The 24884-nt window shown below is 44.5% G+C and overlaps 1 protein-coding gene and 1 long non-coding RNA gene across 6 annotated transcripts; one reads left to right on the top strand and one right to left on the bottom strand.

The window, feature by feature from the left end:
• Window positions 1-450: 450 nt before the first annotated feature.
• On the bottom strand, window positions 451-20630 carry LOC309375528 (neuropeptide FF receptor 1-like). 5 transcript variants are annotated; one of them, XM_081921322.1, is made up of 6 exons: window positions 13850-13970; window positions 13698-13767; window positions 7831-8055; window positions 4198-4524; window positions 2970-3069; window positions 451-1495 (listed from the first exon to the last, which is right to left on the bottom strand). In XM_081921322.1, exons 4-6 carry the CDS (start codon window positions 4505-4507, stop codon window positions 607-609), a joined length of 1299 nt encoding a protein of 432 aa, XP_081777448.1. In that variant the 5' UTR covers window positions 4508-4524; window positions 7831-8055; window positions 13698-13767; window positions 13850-13970; the 3' UTR covers window positions 451-606. The 5 variants fall into 5 exon arrangements, with proteins under 5 accessions (XP_081777448.1, XP_081777450.1, XP_081777451.1 ...); XM_081921324.1 differs by lacking the exons at window positions 13698-13767; window positions 13850-13970 and adding an exon at window positions 8734-11122; XM_081921325.1 differs by lacking the exons at window positions 7831-8055; window positions 13698-13767; window positions 13850-13970 and adding an exon at window positions 20467-20630.
• LOC309375586 lies at window positions 14689-15010 on the top strand. Its single transcript, XR_014170961.1, has 2 exons — window positions 14689-14821; window positions 14857-15010. It is a non-coding gene; the product is annotated as an uncharacterized lncRNA (long non-coding RNA).
• Window positions 20631-24884: the final 4254 nt, after the last annotated feature.

The following is a 24884-nucleotide window of genomic DNA, read 5'->3' as shown; positions in this document are numbered from 1 at the left end:
TATGATGCTGATCTTCACTCTCCACTTGTTTCTGGTGCTGATTTCCACTCCCTGCTATTTCTAATATTCTTCAAGTGAAGATCAGAATCAGAAATAAAGGGAGAGGGGGGAGTGAAGCTCAGGATGAAGGGGAGAAAAAAAGATTCGTGTTGGGATGGAGGGGCATGAGGAGCCTTGACTGAATATAAAAAACACCCTTAACAAACTACAATGGGGAGCACCAAGTTCTGATTCGCTTCAGGTGCCAAAATGTCTGGGACTGGCCCTGTGATCAAGGGATCCCTGAACTTGAGCCTGGCAGGTGAGATTGCACTAGATCAGATCCCACAGCACCAGGGATCTAACTAGCAGCAGCTCTTTGGGACCTTTTCTAAACCTGCAAGTTGATATCTCTTTTGCGGTTTTTCCCCTGCATGCCCACCCCCTTTCCACCCCCCTTTTAAAAAAAAATTAAATTGCCAAGTGCATAAAACTGAATGTGCACAAGTTAAATGCCTGCAAGTTGCGAGTTACTCTCTGTCCCCTCAAATTAATCACATAATAGTCCACGATAAGTTTTGTTCTCTTATTTTCCCTTATTTCCACACACACACACCCCTCAATGTTTTAGCAGTTTTCTGTCTTCTCCCAAGCCTGATTAATTCCACGATAAGTCATTATCTTATCAATGTCCTCTAAGCTGAGGCCGGGGCACTTGGGCTGAATGCTCCTGGAGACGAGAGGGCCAGTGTTCTGAGTGTGCCGTGAGGACACCGAGTTATAAGAAGTTGCCTCTGGAAAGACTTTGTTGCACATCCTAAAACTGGTGGGCCCCTTTGACTGCTCCGAGTAAGTTTCCTGGTGTACCTTCTCTTGGGAGCAAAGGTGGAGCTTAAAAGCTGTCTGGAAACCCCGCCTGAAATTCTCATTGTAGTAGCCATAGATGATTGGGTTGATGCTGCTGTTAGAGAAGGCCAGCCAGTGGGCAAAAGGGAAGAAATAGCCAGTCAGTAAGTCTAGGTGGTCATCATCCAAATTGTTATAATCCACCAGCAGCATCAGAGTCCAGAGGGGCAGCCAGGAGATCATGAAGAGGAGGGCCACCAAGACCAGCATCTTGATGACCTTGATTCTCTTCTTAGGCGTGCCATTGGCTTTGACAGGGCAAGTCAGGTTTTGGGTGATGGGCGCTGTGGAACGGCAGAGTTTCAGGCAGATGCTTCCATACATGAACAAGATGAGCATCAAGGGCACCAGGTAGATGTGGACAAATAGGATGGTGGTATAGACTTTTCTCATGCTGCTGTCAGACCAGGCTTCGTAGCACACAGAGAGTGGGTAGGTGGTATTCTTGCCATCACTCAGCACCATGTAGTGGTCCTCCATGCGACCAACAGTGAGCATGATGGCAGAAGGGCACATGATGGCGATGGCCAGGAGCCACACCACAACAATAATCACCACAGCCTTCACAAGGCTGAGCCTCTCCCGGAAAGGCAGGACAATGCAGTGGAATCTGGAAGAGTAAGAAGCAGGAAGCATTAGCAAGAGCAAACCACAGACACGTCATCCTCCCATGAACTGGGGAAGGAAGAGCTGTGTAAATAACTCTTGGGTCTGGTGGAGAAATGCAAGGCACCAATGTGTTAAATAAATAAATATGTTTTAAAGCAGGACTTCCGTTCAAATAGGCCCATTTCACACATTAATCTCATGTGTAGCAGGAAGGAGTGCACACCTTCATTGCCACTAGCTGGAGGGTGGCAGCAGCCTGCTAACTACATGACCTGAGTCTATGCACAGAAGAGACCACAGTTCAGTGGGAGAATGCATGTGTTGCATGCAGGTAGCCCTCCATTCAATCGCTGCCATGTCTGGTTAAAGAGCCTATCAGGTTGCAGAGTTGGGGAGACCCAGAGAGATGCTGTACAGGTGCCAACTCCTAGGAGCCCAATATTTTTGGAGAGGTGCCCCCATGTTTTAAAAAAATCAGGGCATGGAGGAGGCAGAGCATGGAGCTTAGCGTAGTGTGGCTCCTCCTCCTCCTCTTCCTCCTCCTCCTGCCTTGGAGGGGAAAGAGGGGGGAAGCAGACACAGCCAATGGTGATGGCAGGAGGAGGAAGAGGAGGCCGATTGTGGAGCCAAGCGGGGCACAACTTCAGTGTCTGGCAGCTCCTCCTCCTCCTGCCGTGTAATGATCTCAGAGCCTGGGCAGGTTTGTATAAGGGGAGATGGTCTTTCAGGTAACCTGAACCTAAGCTGTGTAGGGTTTTACAGGTCATAACCAGCACTTTGAAATGTCAGTTCCAACCTTGCTAGTGTCTAGTGTAAATTCAAGAGTAGTTCTGAGATGTTGATTTCACTCCAGGGAATGCACTTCTGAATAATCAACATTCGATGAGGGTGGGCAGGCCTGCCATTGCAACCATCATCCTTCCTAGCATGGAGACTCCATTGAGTTTTGATGGTGGCAGCAACAAAGAGCTGGTTTTCCATCTATAGCTTAGGGATTCCAACTTTGAATTTGTGGCTTGATTTAAAGGATACCACATGTCAAAACTTTAGAGCCAGGGAGCTGTTCCAAGAGTGCTCTCATTGCTCACCTATTCATCTCTGAACACAAGCAAGCTTGAACCAGAAGCTGGCTGCATCAGCTGTCTGACTACTCACAAGGTCAGCATGAAAACTCTCTCCTGAAAAGGGGAAGGTTTGCACTTCTTAAACATTGATCTTTTTATTTATAATGTCAATGCAAAGCATCTTCAACAACCATTAAAAGTTTAGACAGCCCTCCCAAAGCATGGCGGGCAGGGCAAAATTGGGGGCTGAGCCAACAGTTCATTGGCTAACATGCTGCAAAGTCAAGAGGCAGGTCAACCTTCAGCTAAGGAACATGTCCACCAGTGACCCATGGATATCCAGTGTGTGCAAAGCAAAAGCAAATTCATTCTCGTTTGTTGTAATACCCACAATGAAACCAAAAGCCTTACCTTTCCATGGCTATAGCCACGAGGGTGAAGACAGAAGCAGAGACGGACATTCCTTGGACCAGGCCGCTCATGGTACAGATAACCTGGTTGAAAGGCCAGCCTGTCATGTAGGAGATACACAGAATAAGTCAACTTCCTGTGATTCATAAATAGGGCATTTTTAATTTGCAAAGAGGTTTCCATTACCATAGGAACCCAGTGCTGCATTCTTGATAAGCCTGAATATCTACCTACCTACCTACCTATCCATCTATCCATCTATCTATCATCTGTCATTGAATTTGTTACTCATTTTACCTTGCCCAGGGCAACCCAAAGCAAATTACAACCAGACAATAAACTCCACATAGATACATTAAAACCAAGAGGAAATAGGCATATCTAGAAGGCAAGGATCAGCTCTAGCACCTCTGAACATTTACTGTATTTACTTGAATCTAATGCTCACCATTTTTGGCCAAATTATGTTGCGGAAATTAAGGTGCACATTAGATTTGATTTCACATTTACCAGCAAATACTTTTTGGGGTTTCAAGGTTCAGAAAACTGAGGTGTGCATTAGAGTCGATTAGACTCGAGTAAGTATGGTATTTCTAGGGCAGATTTACCACACCAAAGAACAATGGGAGGAAATGATAGAGCTGAGCATTCTGCCTTCCTGAGCATAACAAACAAGCAAGGCAGTCCTGCTTCTCTGCAGTGGTATTTCAACACTTAAGAGATGTGTTTTATTCTATTTTTTCTTTGTTCAATTTGTTAATCACCCTTGTCAGTGAGAATCTCAGATAAGTGTACAAAAACATAATTAAAAAAATACATTCAACCAAGCCATTTTAAACCTTGCTCAATACTTTGCAATAATCACCTTAATGCAACCAAAAACACTCCCAATACATCTGATCTAGAAGTTCATCAAACTATCCCAAAGGCTAGTGTAAAAAAATGGGTCCTAAGACTCCACCAGAAACCCCATTTTTCACTGTGAACTTATGAAACTGCCCCCCTCCAAGTCCAGCCAGTCCAATATTGATTGCACCTGACTGGCAACAGCTCTCCAAGGTCCCAGTCAGAAGAGAGCCTTTCACATGGAAATGTGTGCAATGGAGCCCCTCCATGCAAAGTTTGTATTCTGCCACTTGATTCTAGACCATCATAAGGAGAGGGCTTACAACAGCATGCCACTTTTGAAAGCCCAGTTTCCCCACTTCTCTCATAGAATGGCCCTCACCTGTGATCAGGTTGTCCATCAGAGTGGGTGGAACACAGAAGATGCCCACCAGCAGGTCACTGATAGCCAAGTTGAGGATGAAGAAGTTGGTGACAGTGCGCATACGCTCATTATTCACCACCACCATGCAAACCAAGGCGTTCCCAGCCATGCATGAGAGAAAGACAATTAGGTACGCCATGATTAAAATGGCAGCAACAGCAGGAGAATGTTGGTAGTAAGGGAGGAAAGTGCTATTGATGTGGCTTCCTGCAATCCATATTTCAGTCTCATTGGCCAAGGTTTCCTTTTGGATAATGTTCATCTCCATACTGTTAGCAGCTTCACCTACAAAGCAACCAAAACACTTTAAAAAATCTATATCCAAAGAGGTTGCCCTGCTTCCATAGAGATAAGTGGGTGGGCTTTTCCCCATCTCTCCTGGCTAGATACCACTTCATCCTAGGATGAATAATAGGCCAAGGGTATGTGTGTGTGAGAGAGGGGGGGGGAGGGAGGGAGGGGGGAGGCGGAGATTGGGCAGATGCTAGAACCTGGAGAGGAAAGGACATCTTGATCTGTGCTAGACCTAAAGTTGTGAGCTTCCTTGGAAACCAAATGGGAAGCAAGATCTGCTGGAGTGTTAATGTTGTGAACCCCTCCATCCTATGCTCAGGTTGTATAGATGTGAAAATAAAACCACATATTCTAAAGATGCCACAGTTTCCATGGCCCTTCATTCCAAGGAAACTGGACTCTGGGTAAGCACAGGAACCTCTGGAGTGTCTCACTGGTTGGAGATTACGTGCATGCAGCAATAGAGGCACACATAGACATACATATAAAAATATCACCAAAACTAAATTTGGACAGAGGAAAAAAACTCATTTCAAAATTGTGTGTGGAAATTCTTACATAGAAGATATAAGAGAATTATTAATGGATTGGTTACAGTATCACCAATTAAATGATTTTTTTAAGGTAGACCAAATTAAAAAAAAAAAGGTTTGGATACAGTGAGATCGAGGTTTGAAATAGATCTGTTGGAAAATAATGTGAAAGTGTTGTCAAAAATGTACAAATTACTATTAGAATGGTATACAAAAGATGATGAAGTTAAGGCAGTCATGATACATTGGGCTAGAGATTTTGGGTACAATATTCAACTTGCATCTTGGGAAAAGTTATGGAAAGAGGAAATAAAATTTACTGCATGCTCTTCGTTGAAAGAAAACTATATGGAAATGATGTATAGGTGGTATTTAACACTGAGTAAAATTGCAAAAAGGGACGCAGGTGGCGCTGTGGGTTAAAGCCTCAGCGCCTAGGACTTGCCGATCGAAAGGTCGGCGGTTTGAATCCCTGCGGCGGGGTGCGCTCCCGCTGCTCGGTCCCAGCGCCTGCCAACCTAGCAGTTCGAAAGCACCTCCGGGTGCAAGTAGATAAATAGGGACCGCTTACCAGCGGGAAGGTAAACGGCGTTTCCGTGTGCGGCTCTGGCTCGCCAGAGCAGCGATGTCACGCTGGCCACGTGACCCGGAAGTGTCTCCGGACAGCGCTGGCCCCTGGCCTCTTAAGTGAGATGGGCGCACAACCCCAGAGTCTGTCAAGACTGGCCCGTACGGGCAGGGGTACCTTTACCTGTACCTTAAAATTGCAAAAATGTACAAAACGAGTTAAAATTTATGTTGGAAATGTAAAGGGAAGGAAGGTACGGTACTTTTTATCATATGTGGTAGACATGTACACTGGTAAAGGCTTTCTGGGAAATGATATATAATGAATTAAAGAAAATGTTTAAAAATACATTTGTTAAAATACCATAAGCCTTTTGGTTAGGTATAATAGGTGAGGAGATACCAAGAGAGGACAAAAGACTTTTTATGTATGCCATGACGGTAGCGAGAATGCTACTAGCCCAGAGATGGAAGGAAGGAGAAGTACCAACAAAAGAAGAATGGCAGACGAAACTGATGGAGTAGGCAGAGATGGCGAAACAGATGGGGAAGATCCGAAACCAGGATGATCACATATTTTTAAAAGACTGGAGCAAATTCTTAGTTTATTTAAAAGACCACTGTAAACAGTTAAAATCATTGGCAGGGATGTAATGACACTTGTAATGTGGAATTAATTATGGTAACTAAGGACATACAACAAGATGGACAATGGCAAAAGATGCAGAAAATTTATTCTTAAATATGGAACCCATGGAGGGAGGGAAGGAGGTCCGAAGGTTCAAAAGAACCTTTCATTTTAATGTTTGAAATGGTTAAAGTTAAAATGTATAAAATTGTGATAAACCAATACAAATTATATAAAAAAGGAAAATTTTACATAACTTACCAAATTTCAAATTGTAGGGAGATATCAGGAAATCTGAACATTTCAAACTGCTTTGATCTGCAGAACTGACACTGTTACTGGTGCCACACAACACTCCTTCTGCACTGGTAAGAAATCAATATTTGAGTGCGGCAGTACCTGCACTTTTGAACTCCTTGCCTCTTGACACCAGGCAGGGACCTTCACTGTCTTGTTTTTAGTACCTGCTTAAAACATGTAAACATGTAGAAGTTACATGTGTTTTATCTCTTTTTAGCTACTGTCAATTTTAAGCACATTGTGAACATTTTAATTGCCAAGTTTTACTGGTTTTTAGTCAATAATTGTTTGAGTTTACATTTTTGTAAACCACTTAGGTTCACATACAGACAAGCAATATATGCATTTTGTTCAATAAATAAATAACTTTATTGTCTCCAACAGCCCTTTTGTTTTGAGGGTCTTGGAGGAAATTTACAATCACAGCCTGGTCCCACATTCTGTATTCAGATAAGCTTTTGGTTTAGGGTTCTTAAATGAATACATTACTTCTCATTTTAAAAAAAGTCTCAAAGTGTTTTACAACCAAAGTTAAAAATTCACAGAAACATTATTTAAAAACAACTTAACAGGATAATAACAAATCACTGAAGCTGCCAAAATGCCAGTGAAAACAAATATGTCTTTGTCTGACCCTAAAATTATAAAAATAAACATTTAGACTACAATCCTATATTCACTTATTTGGGAAGGAGTCCTTTTGAACTTAATATGACTTGCTTCTGAGCAGAAATATAAAGGGTTGCACTGCAATCATTCTTTTGCATAAGCCTTAGTCCAAAAAGTATCATAGGAAAGAATTTGGGAGCTCTCTCTCTCTTTCTATAAACTGGGTTGGGGAGAGAAGGGGGACACAGGAACAAAAGTACAGCAGCTGGGCTTTTAAGAACAACATCTTTCTCACAAATAAATCACATTTATTGCAAAGCTGAATATTCAACATGCAGCTTGTTTTAAAGCGTCTTGTAGAGGCAGCAATTGAATTCAAAGCAGCTTTTTGTACCTGATCAATATTTCCAGTTCCTGGAGATAATTAAATATTATTTTTTCCTAATCTGTAACACTCATGACCCAGAGGGTCCCTTTTCCCACACACCCCCAGCCAAACTCTTTTTCAATACGTTTCATTATCAGCACAATCAGATTCAAGGCTTGTTTAACACATAATATTGGAGGCCAGAAGCATCAGTTCAGGAAAACGCAGCTTACTAAGAAAATTGCAAAAATTGCCCCAGTTTGTCCAGAAAACATACACTTTGCACCGCTTACCTGTTAAACCGAGGTGATTCCATTTGTAATATCTGTCCCCTACTCCGGTCTATCTGGAGGTTCTTAAGGAGGTTTTACAGTTCCATTTGCCCAGCACAAAAAGCAATCACATTGTTTCCACGGATACAGGAAGATTTGCTCCTTGCTGAAATCCGATGTTTTCTCCTGAATGGCATTTGATCTTCTTGTGGATTCTCTCAGCCTTGTATTCCTCACTTCATAAACCTGGGAGCAGGTAACATATGATGTCATTGCCACCCACAATCTGTCAACATTTGCTTCCACAAAAGATACCTTAATATACTTCTAGGTCATTAACACACTTGCCACCCAGCTTTGCATCATATGCTGATCAGATCCTGACGCACCTGCACATAGAACATTAGCTTGCATGCAGAGAAGAATCTGCTTTAATTCATTCATTTGCTGGCCCTCTTCTTGGAAAGAGTCAGGAGCTTAAAAAACAACAACTAAACACAGATCCCTGCAAAACAAATGATGAAGCTGCTTTGGAAATGTATGTTGGATAAAGTACACTGTTATTTTCCCATTGTAGAAAGATATGAGTGCAAATTGCATCAAAAGCAGTGTGATGTGCCTTTACTTATGCCTACATACAGATTGAGCAGAAGATGTAAGGTTCACAGCATTAACACTCCAACCGACCTTCCTTCCTCAATAGTTTTCTTCAGATTCACCATAGCATATCATAGAATCACAGAAGTATACAATTTTAAAGTTGGAAGGGACTCTGAGGGTCATCTATTCTAACCCCCTGCAATGCAGAAATTTCAACTAAAGCATCCATGATAGATGGCCGTCCAATCTCTGCTTAAAAGCCTCCAATGAACCAGAGTCCACAACTTTCCAAGGGAAGAGATGCTGAAGCCTTTTTACCGTTACCTTTAGAACTGAAGCTGAATTCTGGAAGATTCGGGACACATAAAAGAAAGCATTTCTTCATGCAGTTAGACTATGGGGCAGGAGAGACTGCAAGAATACATGCCCGGAGGATGATGGAAGATCAACAGCATCAGACCAGAGCAATGCAGGATGGGGTGGTGAGGCTCCCCCTTGAGTGGAGTGACTGGTGCAGCATCTGAATCACAGTCTTCCTCAAGCCAGCACTGGGACCCCAAGGGAGGGGATAGGACAGGGACTGGCTGCAGGAGTAGACGAATCCTAGACAGGAACTCAGAGTTCATTAGACCTCAGTTAGTTAGATGGTGGGTTTTGCACTCTCACCTCCGCCTTTGAAATTAAACCAAATATATAAGAATACGGAAAGCCATCATAAAAGTTCTGTGGGAGATTCATTCACAATAGGCTAAAACAAAAACAAACTGTTGTCTTTGCAGCAGAAGGTTTGGTTTTCCTTTGATCATGGTTTCTATTGTGACAGCACTTTCAAAATTTTCTTTCTTTTCTTTTCTTTTTACAGTGTACAATTTCCACTACCCTGCTGCCTTTTCCTTGTAGGCCAATTTTATTTGATGGAGTCCATATTACAAACAAACAGCAACCTCTTGCTTTTAAGTCAGAACTTCTCTTTCCCTTCTGCTTTGAAAACTGATGTTTGCTTCACTGCTGATCAATTTCACCTTTGTCAAGATTTTGTAAACAATGAAAGCAGGCTTTCTCAGAACCAAGCATCCTAGAACAAACCAAATTGCATTGCATAACATGTTGGTTAAGTGCTGTGAAGGCAGACTCTCTTGCATTTGACTCTACTAGATCAGCTCAGCATTTCAGCCTCTGAATATTTCCTGAGCAGCATCTAATCCTGCTGTGTAGGATCAATCTTCTTCTTTGGTGATCTCTTGTAGCCAAGTAAGATTGTCTTCCATGAACACGGTTTTAACAGTGAGTCTGTGAGTAGGTGACAGTGAGTCTGTGAGTAGGTGACTGTGAAGGCCAATTCTGGATCCACACATCCTTCCACGGTGGGGACATAGGTTTCCAGGTGGGAGTTGATCACAGTGAGGGTTTTCCAAACATGCCTTCCTCTTAGCATGTTTCTCCCTTTCTTCCTGAGTTTGAGCATCATCAAAGTCCATGACACCTTTGGTAAAGGCTGTTCTCCAATTGAAGCACTCGAGGGCAGTGTTTCTCAGTTGTCAGCGTTTATATTACTTTTTAAAGATTTGCCTTGAGGAAGTCTTTAAAATTCTTTTTAAAAACTTTCCATTTTTAAGTTCAGAATAGAGTTGTTGCTTTGGAAGATGATCAGGCACCCGAACAACATGACCATTCCAACGAAGTTGATGTTGAAGAATCATTGCTTCAACACTGGTGATCTCTGGTTCTTCCACTACACTGGCATTAGTTTGCCTGTCTTCTCAAGTGATGTGTAAAATTTTCTGGAGACACCATTGATGGAATCTTTCGAGGAGTTGGAGATGGTGTTTGTAAGTGGTCCATGTTTCACAAGCATAGCGTAAGGTTGGTAGTATAATAGTATTGTAAACAAGCAGTTTGATTTCCCTGCAAATGTCCTGCTCCTCAAACACTGTGCACTTCAATCGGGAGAAAGCTGCACTCGCAGAGTTCAGGCGATGCTGGATTTCGGCATCAGTGTCAGCTCTTGTGGAAAGGTAACTGCCCAGGTAGGAGAAGTGACTGACATTTTCCAATGTTACACCATTGAGTTGGATTTGTGGCGCTGCAGAGGGGTTGTTTTGTGCCTGTTGGTGTAGCACTTTGGTTTTTTGGATCAATGTAGGATCAATGACAGTTATTGTGGCCTCATTGTGGGATAAATTTCTGGTACCAGGGCCTAATGCCACAAGAAATGTCATTGACTCTACAACCCAGACATAGATGTTGTTCTGGATGCATCCAGGGCAGGGTGTTTGGAGAGGGACTCCTCCACTGCGCATGTGCCTACTCTTTTTTATGCTCAAATAGTGTGCTTGTGGATCTGAATGTGACCCACAAGGCCTGTTTTTATTTACAGCTCCATTCTCACACCTTCTTCTCACCTGTCCCCAGCCCAGATTGCAGCAAATGTGGGGAAAAAGCAAGGTTCTGCATTTTGCCCACATGATGCCCAAATCAAAAGGACATTTCAAGAGAATCACTAGCAGCAGTAATGATCTCAATCCCCCTCCAGTACTTCTTTTAAACTTCATTTTCCAGCTGCTAGATATTACAATGCTAGTGGAAGAGGCGTGCAGTGTGAATGGAATTGGCCCACTCTCAAATACTGACAAGTCGCTGAGCATTACAGTCATTTAATAGAATGTCGAGCCACAGTGGTGCGTTCTGACATCAGCGGCACAGACAGCAAAGTAATTTGTGCAATTATATATGGCTGTGAAATATGGGCTCTAATTGCAATGACTGTGTAATACGTTATAAGCTTTTTCTCTCCCAAAAGAGAGTGACTGGTGGGGGTGTGGAGAACAAAATTTCCAAATGGTGGTAAAATATGAACATTTAAGTCCTGTAGATATTTGGATTAATCAGTGAAGCTAAGCTTCAGTCCTCAACAGTCTGAGCCACTGATACATACAGCAAATTTCCAGCTGGGCTTCTGACACCATTGGCATGCCATCAGTACTGTAAACTCCTGTCAGGATTATTTATTGGGGATCTATTGTACTCCCTGAGCACCTTACATACAAATCAATTACAGTGGTACCTCAGGTTACAGACGCTTCAGGTTACAGACTCTGCTAACCCAGAAATAGTACCTCGAGTTAAGAACTTTGCTTCAGGATGAGAACAGAAATTGCGTGGCTGCACCAGGAGGCCCCATTAGCTAAAGTGGTCTTCTGGTTGAGAACGGACCTCCAGAACGAATTAAGTACTTAACCTGAGGTACCACTGTAGTTCTTTTGCATCGCAACCTCCTGGATCTCCTGACCAGCACCTGCCTGCAGCTGAGCGGGTGGGGCAGGGACCAGGACTCTGAGCAGGCTGCTGAGGCAGCTGTAGAAAGCCTGCCTGCCTGCCTGCCCTAGGAGTGGGGCTGCCCCTGGAGCACCCACACAAAAAGGCCTTCTTCCTTTGGGGACGGAACTCTCGTGGCTTAAAATTAGCTTCTGTTTCTTTAATACAAAAGGAACGGAGTCAGCCTGAGTCTGCGGCCTACAATGAATCGGCAAAGCCTGCCCGACTCACGCGCCCTCTCAGCTACATAGGCCTGACTAGACAGAGCGGCCATTGACTGGGACGGGTTGGTGGGATGGCGGAAAGCTGGATGGGTTTGCTATGTATGAAAGCTGTCAGTCGTGATTGGAGAAGAAGATCTTTTTAGAATGAAAGCAGCATTCTGCCACGTGCCCTTTCTCAAGGACTCTTTGGGCCGCTAAGGTCAGATCCTTTTTCCTCCCCCCCCCCCCAAACACTGACAGGAAGCAGGGCCAGACCCTTGGCTAAGATTCTGGTTTGAATGGGGGTGGGTGCTGTTTATTGGGGTGAGGGCTGTTTGAAACTGTTCTTAAGTGCTATATGCTAGTATGTATTTTGTATTTGTGTTTTTTGATTTTATAACATCCTACAGCCTTTTCAATGTGTTTGTGGGTGGGGGTTATTGTCTCATTGTTTTTGTTTAAACTATTTTCCCTTTTCTTCTGCTCCTTTTTACCCGTTCTAGTGTTCCTTTCCTTCCCCTTTTGTATCGGTAAGTTCAATGTTGTTTGAATTTTCCCTTTTTTTAAAAAAATTAATAACCTTTCGAAGAAGAAGAAGAAACAACTGAGCAGGGGACGCTTTCCCCCCAAATGTGGAGGCAATGAGAGAGGAAGTAGCAAGCTGTTGTTAAAAAGCAACCAATGTCATTTTTTAAAAATAAAATAAAAAAGATGTTATAACCTGATGGCTACTTAGTGGGATTGAGCTGCAAAAGCACCAATAAACAGAGAAACATTTGCAAGAAATATACCACCATCTGCATCTAAGCTGGTAGAGGCTAGTCTATGAGGACAAAGGTAGCCCTGCTCAACTAAGATTGGTCTGCTGTCAACAGAGCCATAGCTGGGTGATCTTGTGCCCCGGGGGGAACCATCCAGCTTGCGCCCCCTCGCCATGGACAAATTACTGTAGCTCTTCTTTCCGCCTCTCCTCCACCCCCCAACCCATTCAAGTCACCTATTAAAAACCTTTCCTTATGAGGCAAAAATCAATTAATTTATAGACATATTTATGGACATTTTTAAAGCTGATTTTGCCCCCTCCTTGCCTGTGCCCCTGGCGGGGGGCCCCTTTGCCACCCTCTAGCTATGGCCCTGAGCAGAAGGCTGATCTATATAAGATGGGAAACTAGTATTTTCCTTTAACATTTTAGCAGCCACTGACCCATTTGAAAACAGGAGCTGACTGGTAGTATTCCAAAAAAGACCAATCTGTAAACTGCGTTGAGATATTTCTTAAAGATATAAAGCGGTATAGAAATTAAATACCTGCCTACCTGGGATGTTAGAGCAGCAGGCACAGAGCAAAGGTGGCTTGAATTAGTCCTTAGATGCCATGGTGGATTCCAGAACCAAGCTTAATCACTGAAATCACTACCCAAAAAAACCTCCCATGCTAATAGTTTGGGAAGTGAGGGGTATAGGTGAAAATTGAGGGGCATGATAGTTGCCTTGGAAGTTAGCAAGGACACTGCAGGGACTTTAATCCCATCCTGGGAACCAGGAGTGACAACCACTGGTGCCTTTTGCTCTGTTTTTTGAGTGATGCAACAAGGCAAAAAGCAAAACCTGAGAGAACACTCTGCAAATGTGGTCTCGTGGAAAAAACAACCCTTAAGAGTTATGAAGAAATCTGCTGCAAAAGGTTTTGACTTGAAAGAGTGATAGCACAAACAGTTTCATACAAAACACCATACAGATTACCTCCCTAGCCAAGCAAGGGATACTCACCTAAATGTCATTCAACCATGGAATACCATTTTGACTGCGATTTTTGATTGAAGCTAGATAAGCCAATGATCTACAAGGCAGTACAGAGAGATGGGATTCAATCTCTGCAATTGATCTTAATGTGGAAAGAGGGAAGATTGCTCAATGCTCACCATTTTCTTTGTACATTTGAAGTGTGACTTCATGTGTCTGACAGCAGTCACTCTCCAGTTGTCGCCATCAGCAGCTTGATCCTCAAAATGCTTTATTTGACTTTTTGGCAAGAATCTGCAAGAGCTGGAACAAAAGATGAAGTGTTCTCCTGCCTGCAGGTGAGCTTCATTGTGTTGACACCGAATAGGGCCTCTTCTGACGACTCAGTCACCGCCACCTGAAAGAGTCTTAGCACAAAAAGTTGCAGAAGGAACACAATACAAATTAATTTTCTTCCCAGCCAAGAAAGGGATATTCACCTAGATGTCCTTCAGGCAGAATGTCTCCATCTATATTGCTGCTGTCATGGTGATGTAGCGTTTTGGCTTGACTTGGGAGGTATCGGAGCCTGTCACCATCTCTTCAAATTCAAGAGGACTTTCTAGTTACCATGTGTGTCCCTCCCGAAGCTGCGCGTTTGGTGGAAGAGGACGACCATCCCAGATCGAAGGAGTGTACCCTTCTTCAGTCAAGGGTATACAAGAGCTACACTCCCCTGCTCGAAGCTGCAAACCCCTGAAGGTCCATTTGTAGGAGAACGTAGGGTAGTCCAGCTTCCAAGACTCCAGACACATCCAAGTAAGGCAATGATGCACTATGTCTCAAATGGTGTTCTTGGAAGATGCTTAGCCAAAGGTTTGCAGGTTCTAGCAAGGGAGCGCAACTATCGCATGCCCTTGACCGAAGAAGGGGACCCTCCTTCGATCTGGGATGGTCGTCCTCTTCCACCGAGCACGCCGCTTGGGGAGGGACGCACATGGAGCGCTGAGGGATACAGCAGAATCCACCCCTTAATGCATTTGTCAATGAAATCCTAGGCCCTGATTTTAGAGTTATTAGTCCCACAGCCACATCACGTATCAGTGATAGTTTGGCCTGCCCTTTTGCATAGTTACCTTTTGACGTCCGTTTCCCATTTATTATGTCATCTGGTCATTGCTGCTGGAAGAAAGGCCAGGCCTTTCAGTTCAACTCTATAACCTCCTAGCATTCGTTCTACCTCCACTGGAATCCTCCACTTGCAGGACACATTGGAGAAATCTTCCAGAGTTGAAGGCTCCATTTTAAGATGAGCATATGCAGAAGAATCCTTTATGGTAACAGGGGGGGAAGGGGCTTGCCGCAACCTGTCGCCACCTCTGAAAAGTATTGAATAGTTACCTTCCCTCAAGTGCAACGCTAGTTTCCAGCTGCAAAGCTACTGGCAAAGGAAACTGACTGCTAGATCGGCTTTTAAATTGGGTATTTCAAACCTCTTACCTTCAGTGCTGGAGGATCCAGGGTTTTTTGCAAAGAGTCAACGCTTTGTGTTGCTCGAGCTATGTAGCAAAAAAAGGATGAAATCCCCAAACCTTGGGTATTAGCGCCAGAGAGCCACGTTACGCATGAGGTGTAATTTTGCCTGGCCTGTTCCATAGTTACCTTTGGAGCTCCATTTCCCATCTCTTCTTGTAATCTTGCAGGTTCTGCTGGAAAGGCTGAGTGGAGTTGATCTTCTAGTCTGCTTCCTCATTTGATCCTCACAACAACCCTGTGAGGTAGGTTAGGCTGAGAGATAGAGAGCTGCTTCATGGCAGAGGGAGGATTTGAACTCTAGTCTCCCAGGTCCTAATCCACCCCTCTAGCCACTCTCAGCAACTTCCCTCAGAGAGGTATGAAATTCACGGCATGTAATGCCCTAAGAGAGAATTTAATGAAAATGATTTATAGGTGGTACATGACACCAGTCAAGCTTGCAAAAATTTATAATTTACCCGACAATAAATGTTGGAAATGTAATGAGACTGAAGGTACATTCTTTCACCTTTGGTGGACATGCCCAAGGATTAAGACATTCCTTCCTGAAGAAACTAGAGGCCTTTCTCCTGGGCATGGTCAGCCAATTGGTGCCAAAGAAGGACAGAACTTTTTTTATGTATGCAACAACAGCAGCAAGAATACTTATCGCGAAGTATTGGAAGACACAAGATTTACCCACCCGGGAAGAATGGCAGATGAAGTTGATGGACTATATGGAACTGGCGGAAATGTCTGGCAGAATCCGAGACCAGGGAGAAGAGTCAGTGGAAGAAGACTGGAAAAAGTTTAAAGACTAGTTACAGAAATACTGTAAAATTAATGAATGTTAGAAAAATGTTGGAATAAAGTTATATGGCTTTAGTAGAAATGTTATAAGGAACTAAGTACAAATAGATTATTAGTGTATTAAAGGGAAAAATAAGGTTAGAATATGTTAAGATAATTACAGGACAAAAAACAGAGGAAGATAGAAAGCAATTGCTGAAACAATTAACTGAAGTGGAATACAAAAAGGGAGGTTTGAGGAGGTCGTTGAAACAAGTGAATGAAAGATAAGATATTGAAATTGTTTGATGTGTCTTAAATTGTTTTTGTTTTGTTTTGTTAGTTTAATGTGTTAGTGTTATGTAGCGTTTTTGTTTTTGTACTGTACTGTATTGTTTTGTTTAACTTTTTTTCTTTTGTAGTGTTTAAATTGTTGGGAAAGTAATAATTTTTTTTTTAAAAAAAAAAAACTTCCCTCAGAGAAAGCACTTTCCCACAGGATCCAGGACTTGCCGTGTCCCTGAGCAGTCCCTCTCCAGTCGCCATCAGCAGCTTCATCTTCAAAATGCTTTCTTTGCCTTTTCAGCAAGTTTTCAACTTACCTATCTCTCTCTCCGTCCAAGGCAACCTGAGCCAACATGAAATTAGAAGGCGTGGTTTTGTCCTCTCCTTGTCTTCTTTCTTTTTTCTCCACATGCACATTTCTAGCTTCAGCAACAAAAAACCCCAAATTTCTTGTCAGGAAACGACTTCTCTAGTTGCCTCTCTCTAGTTGCCTCGTGAAAGAAATGCCTTCTATTTTCCGTACTCATTTTCCATCTGCTTGAAGCAGACCTCATATCCATGTGCTCCTTCTTTTCACCCAAAGACTAGTTTGAAAGGTAACTCAAACTTGAGCTCACTTCATATTCCTTCATTTATCTTCCTTTTCTCTTGGCTTTTCCCGTTAAGTATTTTTCGTTTTCTGGATTCTCTTTAACATCTCCATCTTGGTATTTTTCTGAGTTTGTCCCTTTGAAGGGTGACTTTGTGCGCCCGGCAGTTCCTTCTCTTGGGGTGTGAAAAGCAATCCACAGTTCCTAGTTTCTCCCCAGCCCCACCACACCAATTCCATGGAAAGAGTTTTTTGATTCTTGGTTTGTTTGCTTGTTTGTTTGTAAAATACGTTCACCGTGACTTCTGTGACTCTGCCGGAAGAGGTGGCTTCATCTGAGTGTTGGTGACTTCATGTGTCTGGCACCTCCTTCTGTTGTGTTGCGATCTAGAGTCACTAGCTTATCCCCAGCCGCCTTCCACCAATCCTCCAGAAAATAGTGTCTTGTTTTTTGGAAGAGCGTTCATTTCATTTGAGCCTTGCAGGATCTTTGGAGAGAACTGGGAAGAGAAAACCAGAAAAGAAAATGGGAAAAACGGGAGAGCGATCCAAAAAACATTGCCTGAATAAAAAGAAACCAACGGGGTGGTGGAACATGAATTTACCTCAAGCAGCACTGTCCTGATGCTGGTGACTCTCAATGCCGGCTTTTTCTTGATGTATCAAGAGCTCTTCCTCACATTGCATCTTCTTTCTCGTCAACTGAACAGATCTGCTTCAGGTACAGTGAGCTCTGAGAAGCCGGAAGAAAAGAGGAGCTGGAACAAAAGATGAAGTGTTCTCCTGCCTGCAGGTGAGCTTCATTGTGTTGACACCGAATAGGGCCTCTTCTGACGACTCAGTCACCGCCACCTGAAAGAGTCTTAGCACAAAAAGTTGCAGAAGGAACACAATACAAATTAATTTTCTTCCCAGCCAAGAAAGGGATATTCACCTAGATGTCCTTCAGGCAGAATGTCTCCATCTATATTGCTGCTATCATTGTGATGTAGCGTTTTGGCTTGACTTGGGAGGTATCGGAGCCTGTCACCACCTCTTCAAATTCAAGAGGACTTTCTAGTTACCATGTGTGTCCCTCCCGAAGCTGCGCGTTTGGTGGAAGAGGACGACCATCCCAGATCGAAGGAGTGTACCCTTCTTCAGTCAAGGGTATACAAGAGCTACACTCCCCTGCTCGAAGCTGCAAACCCCTGAAGGTCCATTTGTAGGAGAACGTAGGGTAGTCCAGCTTCCAAGACTCCAGACACATCCAAGTAAGGCAATGATGCACTATGTCTCAAATGGTGTCTTGGAAGATGCTTAGCCAAAGGTTTGCAGGTTCTAGCAAGGGAGCGCAACTATCGCATGCCCTTGACCGAAGAAGGGGACCCTCCTTCGATCTGGGATGGTCGTCCTCTTCCACCGAGCACGCCGCTTGGGGAGGGACGCACATGGAGCGCTGAGGGATACAGCAGAATCCACCCCTTAATGCATTTGTCAATGAAATCCTAGGCCCTGATTTTAGAGTTATTAGTCCCACAGCCACATCACGTATCAGTGATAGTTTGGCCTGCCCTTTTGCATAGTTACCTTTTGACGTCCGTTTCCCATTTATTATGTCATCTGGTCATTGCTGCTGGAAGAAAGGCCAGGCCTTTCAGTTCAACTCTATAACCTCCTAGCATTCGTTCTACCTCCACTGGAATCCTCCACTTGCAGGACACATTGGAGAAATCTTCCAGAGTTGAAGGCTCCATTTTAAGATGAGCATATGCAGAAGAATCCTTTATGGTAACAGGGGGGGAAGGGGCTTGCCGCAACCTGTCGCCACCTCTGAAAAGTATTGAATAGTTACCTTCCCTCAAGTGCAACGCTAGTTTCCAGCTGCAAAGCTACTGGCAAAGGAAACTGACTGCTAGATCGGCTTTTAAATTGGGTATTTCAAACCTCTTACCTTCAGTGCTGGAGGATCCAGGGTTTTTTGCAAAGAGTCAACGCTTTGTGTTGCTCGAGCTATGTAGCAAAAAAAGATGAAATCCCCAAACCTTGGGTATTAGCGCCAGAGAGCCACGTTACGCATGAGGTGTAATTTTGCCTGGCCTGTTCCATAGTTACCTTTGGAGCTCCATTTCCCATCTCTTCTTGTAATCTTGCAGGTTCTGCTGGAAAGGCTGAGTGGAGTTGATCTTCTAGTCTGCTTCCTCATTTGATCCTCACAACAACCCTGTGAGGTAGGTTAGGCTGAGAGATAGAGAGCTGCTTCATGGCAGAGGGAGGATTTGAACTCTAGTCTCCCAGGTCCTAATCCACCCCTCTAGCCACTCTCAGCAACTTCCCTCAGAGAAAGCACTTTCCCACAGGATCCTGGACTTGCCGTGTCCCTGAGCAGTCCCTCTCCAGTCGCCATCAGCAGCTTCATGTTCAAAATGCTTTCTTTGCCTTTCCAGCAAATTTTCAACTTACCTATCTCTCTCTCCATCCATGGCAATCTTATATTGGTATTTTTCTGAGTTTTCAGTTTAAATTTTCTTGGCTAAACTGTTTTTTGCGTGACTTTCTCAAGGACTATCATCTGTGTATAATTTACTGTCCCTGTGTTATTAGGATGAAATCTTCTTTGATTTTCTATTTTCCTTCAGTTTCCTTTTAATGTAAAATTTAATTCCTCTCCTAACACTTTTAAGAGATGAATACCTGAATAAGATATATGTCCACAGTATTTGAAATCAACCACAGCAGAGATCACAGGTAAAAATTACATGTGTCTCTTTTTAAAGTTGTAAGTGATGAATTTCAGCAGAATGAAATCCCTTCATTTACTCTTAAACAATTCCCAATTGTTTTGTTAAGCAATCTTACCTAAGCTGGTTTTTTCAAACCTGTTTCATCTTCCCCAGCCACCTCTCCTAATCACTCTGCCCTTTAGCTCCTTCAGCTGTGACCAGTGAGCAGGCTAACACTAGTATTACAGCCAGACAGGCTCACTCACTGGAATGTGGCTCGCTCCTTCCGCCACCAGTAGGTCATAAGAACACATTAAAAAGTCCCTTGCGGCGTTAATACAGTGGGTGCAGGTGTCTTTATTTTCGTCATGGGGTCACTTCAGGGCTTTGATGAGAAACGTCAAAATTTATATACTTTCCAAATTAATACATTCTGGTAATACAAGGGAACTGAATTAGTAATCCACCCAAATCTCATGGATTACAAACTACAGGAACATGACCTGCACAGGAAAATAAGGAAAAGACTATGTGAAAAATAAGGGAAAGACTATGTGAAAAATAAGGGAAAGACTATGTGAAGAGGGACATGGGTGGCGCTGTGGGTTAAACCATAGAGCCTAGGATTTGCCGATCAGAAGGTCGGCAGTTCAAATCCCCGCAACAGGGTGAGCTCCCGTTGCTTGGTCCCTGCTCCTGCCAACCTAGCAGTTCAAAAGCACGTCAAAGTGCAAGTAGATAAATAGGTACCGCTCCGGCGGGAAGGTAAACGGCATTTCCGTGTGCTGCTCTGGTTCGCCAAGAGCGGCTAAGTCATGCTGGCCACATGATCCGGAAGCTGTACTCCGGCTCCCTTGGCCAATAAAGCGAAATGAGTGCCACAACCCCAGAGTCAGTCACGACTGGACCTAATGGTCAGGGGTCCCTTTACCTTTACCTTATGTGAGGAGGGGCTGGCTTGGATCTCAGTGGCCCCCATTGAATTCTGTGGAGCAAAGTAAATGGGCTGCAATCTGGGGCACAGTTGGAAAGGACAGCAGTTGCTTCTCACTCCTGCAACATTCTATGATAGAATGAATGAAGACTGGGTGCTTGTTTTTAAAAAAGTTGACCAAAAGGAAGAAAGGGGGGGGGGGTAATTTTACATCATTGCTCCTGTTTGTGGCATACTGGCCGTCTTTCCCTTGAAAATTGCTTTGTTGAAATATAATACCTGATTGGTGGATGGGAAGGGCTTGGAGTGACTGAAATAGATGTACAGCTCCACTAATTACAGAATACATTTCATTTCACTTTGAGGATTAAAAACCTCAGTGTTTGATGCTTAAGAATGCCTTTTTTGGTTTAAAGTGTTCTTTTCCCTGTTCTATCTCTGTCTTAATTTTAACTGCCATGACATGATTGCATAAGTATTGTAGCTTGAAAACTGGGTGAATCTTAGCACAATGTGTAAAGTCACTTTCCAGATAATCATCACTGAAGTTGGACTGTTATTTTACAGGAAAGCAGTTATAGGTGAAAGACCATGTGAAACTGCTTTGGATATGGTTTTTCCCTGCTGTACCCCCAGTTGTGTAATGCATGGTGTCATTAATCCATTTGCCATTGCCAATAGATTTAAAACTCTCCTCATCTAAAGCATTGATTTAAAGGAATCTGCCTTGTTGGGTGCACTTCTTTCTTGCATTGTGCAAGGAAACATTGCCATTGAGAGAGAGCAGAACAACCAGCCCCAGCTTCCTGCCTTCGTACATATAATCTGCCTGTAAACTTCCTCCTCCTTAGTGTCACTGTTGCCCACAAAGAACTCAGCAGGAAGGAGAAGTGGGCATAGGACTCAGACTCTTGGCTCAGTTATTCCCCAAGGCTTTATTACACAAGTCACTACATGGCCTAAACATACAGGTTACACAGTTCAGTGCTTCAAAGCACAGATGTAACATACACGACTAGGCACAATGAAAGTTGTCTCAGCACCCTTTGCCCTCTTTTTGAAGATCAGGGAGGACACGGTCATTTGTATTTTTCAGGTCCAAACCAATGGGACAAGCAAGCGGGCACCTCTGCAAGTAGGTTGGGTCTGCTCACACTGGTGCACCCAATGGCGGATCCTTGGAGACAGCCTCAGAGCCTGCCCAGCTGGCTCATTATCTGATCAAGGTTCAGGAGTTTCCTCAGTTACTGGTATCACAGGAACATCATAGCATTAACCTGAATTCCACAGTCCCAGTGAAGTCTTCTGGAATCACCAGCTCACTTAGGAGAAAAAAGTCCACTCAGTTTTGCCTTTAATACTGCCATAAAACTAAGCCTTGAAATAGGAGATTAGTCTTGAGGGAGAAAAAACTCAGCACCATACAGAGACCCTGCTGTATTATGACAAACCAACCTTATTAGTGGAAGAGTCAGTACAGTAATATGTCTTCATCAGAAATGGATTCTGTAATACGCCTCAAACCCAGTGGAAGTTGGGAATATGGCTCCATCTCCAACTTTATTCTGCGAGAAGCATGACCTTCTGGGGCTTATTTGGAAGTGGCTCACACTGGCAGGAGCAGGACAGCGGCTGGTTCAGTCTCCCCCTCCTCTGCTGGAACATCCAGTCCCGGCAGGTGGGGGTGCCTCCTGGAAGATTTCTGAGCCCTTCCTTGCATTGAGCTCAGCACTCTCATCCCATTCTTCCTCCTCCTCCCCTTCCGACCAGTCCTGCTCAAAAAAATCTCCATGGAGCTCATGACACTACCAGTCCCAACTGACACCAGTTTACAGATCTAAACACTCAGAAAGTGAGGCTGCGTATTAGTAACCAATGTTTTGCATTGAACTTCTCCTGTTGGTAGCGGGGGTGGGGTGGGGGGGGCTTCTCTATGGTACAGATTCCCCCACTCAGTTTAGAAGCCTGATCTTCCATAGTTCGAAATCAGGCATGAGCAGGGTAAATCAGCATCTACTGGTTGACCTCTGAGTGATTTGCAGAAGATTAGCAAATAATTAGGTTGGTGGAAAAGAATTATTGAGGGGAAACCAGGTGTGGATTTTTATGTGAAAAAGACTTGTCTAGCTCGTTGCTGGTACTGTTCGTAAATAACTGAGCTGAACATATGCTCTGAGACATCCTGTTCCTGAATCCTTAATGTCCTCCTAGCTGGCTGGCCCACTATTGGGCGACCTTGGGATTTGTATGTGTGTGTGTGTGTTTAAAGCAAAGCTTATCTCAGAAGTCTGAAGTCTGCTCACCCCTGTACAAAATTTCACTGGATTGCTACAGGATCTCAGCCCCTAACATGTGGAGGGCAACAAAGCCAAAGAGATTGAAGTGACAGAGGGGGCAGAATTAGAATGTCACCATCCTCTCCCTCCTTTGGAATTGTATGAAAGGAAACACCTGAATAAGGGGGCGGAGGGATGGAGGAAGGACAGAAGGAAGGAAGGAAGGAAGGAAGGAAGGAAGGAAGGAAGGAAGGAAGGAAGGAAGGAAGGAAGGAAGGAAGGAAGGAAGGAAGGAAGGAAGGAGGAGAGACAGAGAGGAAGGCTGAAAGGGTCTTGTGATACAGGGCCTCCCTCTCTAAGAACGGGGTGAGGAAGCTGTGGCTCCACTTCCCATTATCCTCACCCCCCACTGGCTGGGGCTGATTGGGGGTGGTCCAACAAATTCCCCCTGCCTGCTCTATAGACATGCTGCACTTGCTGTTGGCCTCCAGCTATGCTCCTCTTCTGCTCAGGTGGTGGTGCCAGTGGCGTAGCTTGCCGCTCAGTTGCCCAGGGTGGTGTGCATGCCCTGCTCCTGGGGGCGGGGCAAGCTGGGGCAGGGCGCGCCATGGCACCTCCAAGGAATCTTGGGAAGAATGCTCTTGTGCTCGAATCCTGCTTGCATGAAGGTTTCACATGGAGGCATCTTGTTGGCCATTGTGAGAACAGGATGCTGGACTAGATGGGCCATTGGCCTGATCCAGCAGGCTACTCTTGCCTTCTTAACATAAGAGCAGAAAGGCAGCCAGACTGGGGGAAAGAGAAAGGTAGAAGTCAACGAAGACTGGAATGAAACACAAAAAGTTACCTGCCCCAAAGGAGGGAGGATGGAAGATGTTTGCCTTTGTTTCATTGTGACCTACAATCATAGCTGTCTTCACTGGAGACTCAACCACAAACTCTGTGGTTGTCTCTGTGACTGCAAGGCAGCTAGTAAGTTAGTACTTTTTGAAAAAGACCTCAAGGCTTAGGTAGTTATGGGATGGCCAATAAGGTAGCCCTTGAGTCAATGTTCAATGACTACCAACCCTAAAACCGTCCAGAAATAGAGAGGAAAACCTCCCCTTCAGGAGAGACTCATGAAACTATTGAAAAATGCCATTTTATTTACAGATGCAGAAGAGCACAGCATGTCCCTAGAGCAGGGGTGGGGAACCTGTGGCTCTCCAGATATTGTTGGTCTCCAACTCCCATCAGTCCCAGCTATCAGGGGTTGAGGATAATGGGAACTGGAGCCACTGGTTTCTCACCTCTGCCCTGGAGAAGGGTGCCCTGTACCACAATGCCCCTTCCGACCTTCAGGAGGAGGGGGGGTTGTGGGATCACGACCCCGCCCACACTCGCTCTCGCGAGGCTGGCGTCAGCCTCGCGGGAGACAGGGATTCCCTCAATTAGCATACCCTGTGGCGCCAGCCAATCGGCTGGCGGCAGGGGCAGGCCTTCGTAGGGCCACTTAAGGTCAGGGCAGCCCCTGGCTCGCCCCCTTTCTTCCCTGGAGTCGACGCGGTTTCCCACCCACCCGCCCTTTAGGTTTTGCCACTGACCTTGCTATGGGCTTCGGCTGGTCGCCGCAAGGGGCCTGGTAGGAGTTTTTCCATTTGGCTAATTGGCTGGTTTGGTGAGCCACTTGGTTTTTTCGCCTACCTCGTAGCAAATCGTCACAACTCCCTCGGTTTTGGCGGTAGGCATTGGCTGGGGTATTATCATGCAGATGAGGTTGGGGGGGAGGAACGCCATCACCTCCCCCAATGCTTGAAGGGTAGTTCGTTAAAGGACTCCGAGGGGCGACGCCTCGTCCGAAACCTACGGAGGCTAGGGCCTAAAGCGCGCCCCTGAGCGGTAACCCCTCGGGGAGCGCCTAGGGATATGCATCTCGGGTGGCTCCCCCTGTTGGTGTTTAACCCTTCCCGGTCAGACCGGATAGTCGGTTAGGGCCAATGCCTAAAGCCAATACCCTTCTTTCCTGTAATCAATAAAGTTGTGGCCATTTTCGCCCATTAACCTAAAAACTCTGTGTCCGTTGTCTTCATTTATTCCACCTGTGGGGGGGGGAGGGAATAGCCACACAAAACCCTTTCAGTCTCCCCTTCCCTCTCTCCTTACTCT

This window comes from Podarcis melisellensis (genome assembly GCF_964234715.1).
Source record: "Podarcis melisellensis genome assembly, chromosome: 8".
Lineage (NCBI taxonomy): Eukaryota > Metazoa > Chordata > Lepidosauria > Squamata > Lacertidae > Podarcis > Podarcis melisellensis.
The sequence above is the reverse complement of the archived record's forward strand: the minus strand, read 5'-3'. Positions and strand labels throughout refer to the sequence as shown.

Bases quoted from the DNA above. Each gene is read 5' to 3' on its own strand.
- LOC309375528 (XM_081921321.1), bottom strand. From the start codon at position 4,612: ATGGGGAAAAGCCCACCCACTTATCTCTATGGAAGCAGGGCAACCTCT. The intron at 3,070-4,197 runs GTGAGGGCCATT...CCTACATGACAG, and splicing joins GATGGACAACCTGATCACAG to GCTGGCCTTTCAACCAGGTT. The intron at 1,496-2,969 runs GTAAGGCTTTTG...TTACTCTTCCAG, and splicing joins GTGGCTATAGCCATGGAAAG to ATTCCACTGCATTGTCCTGC.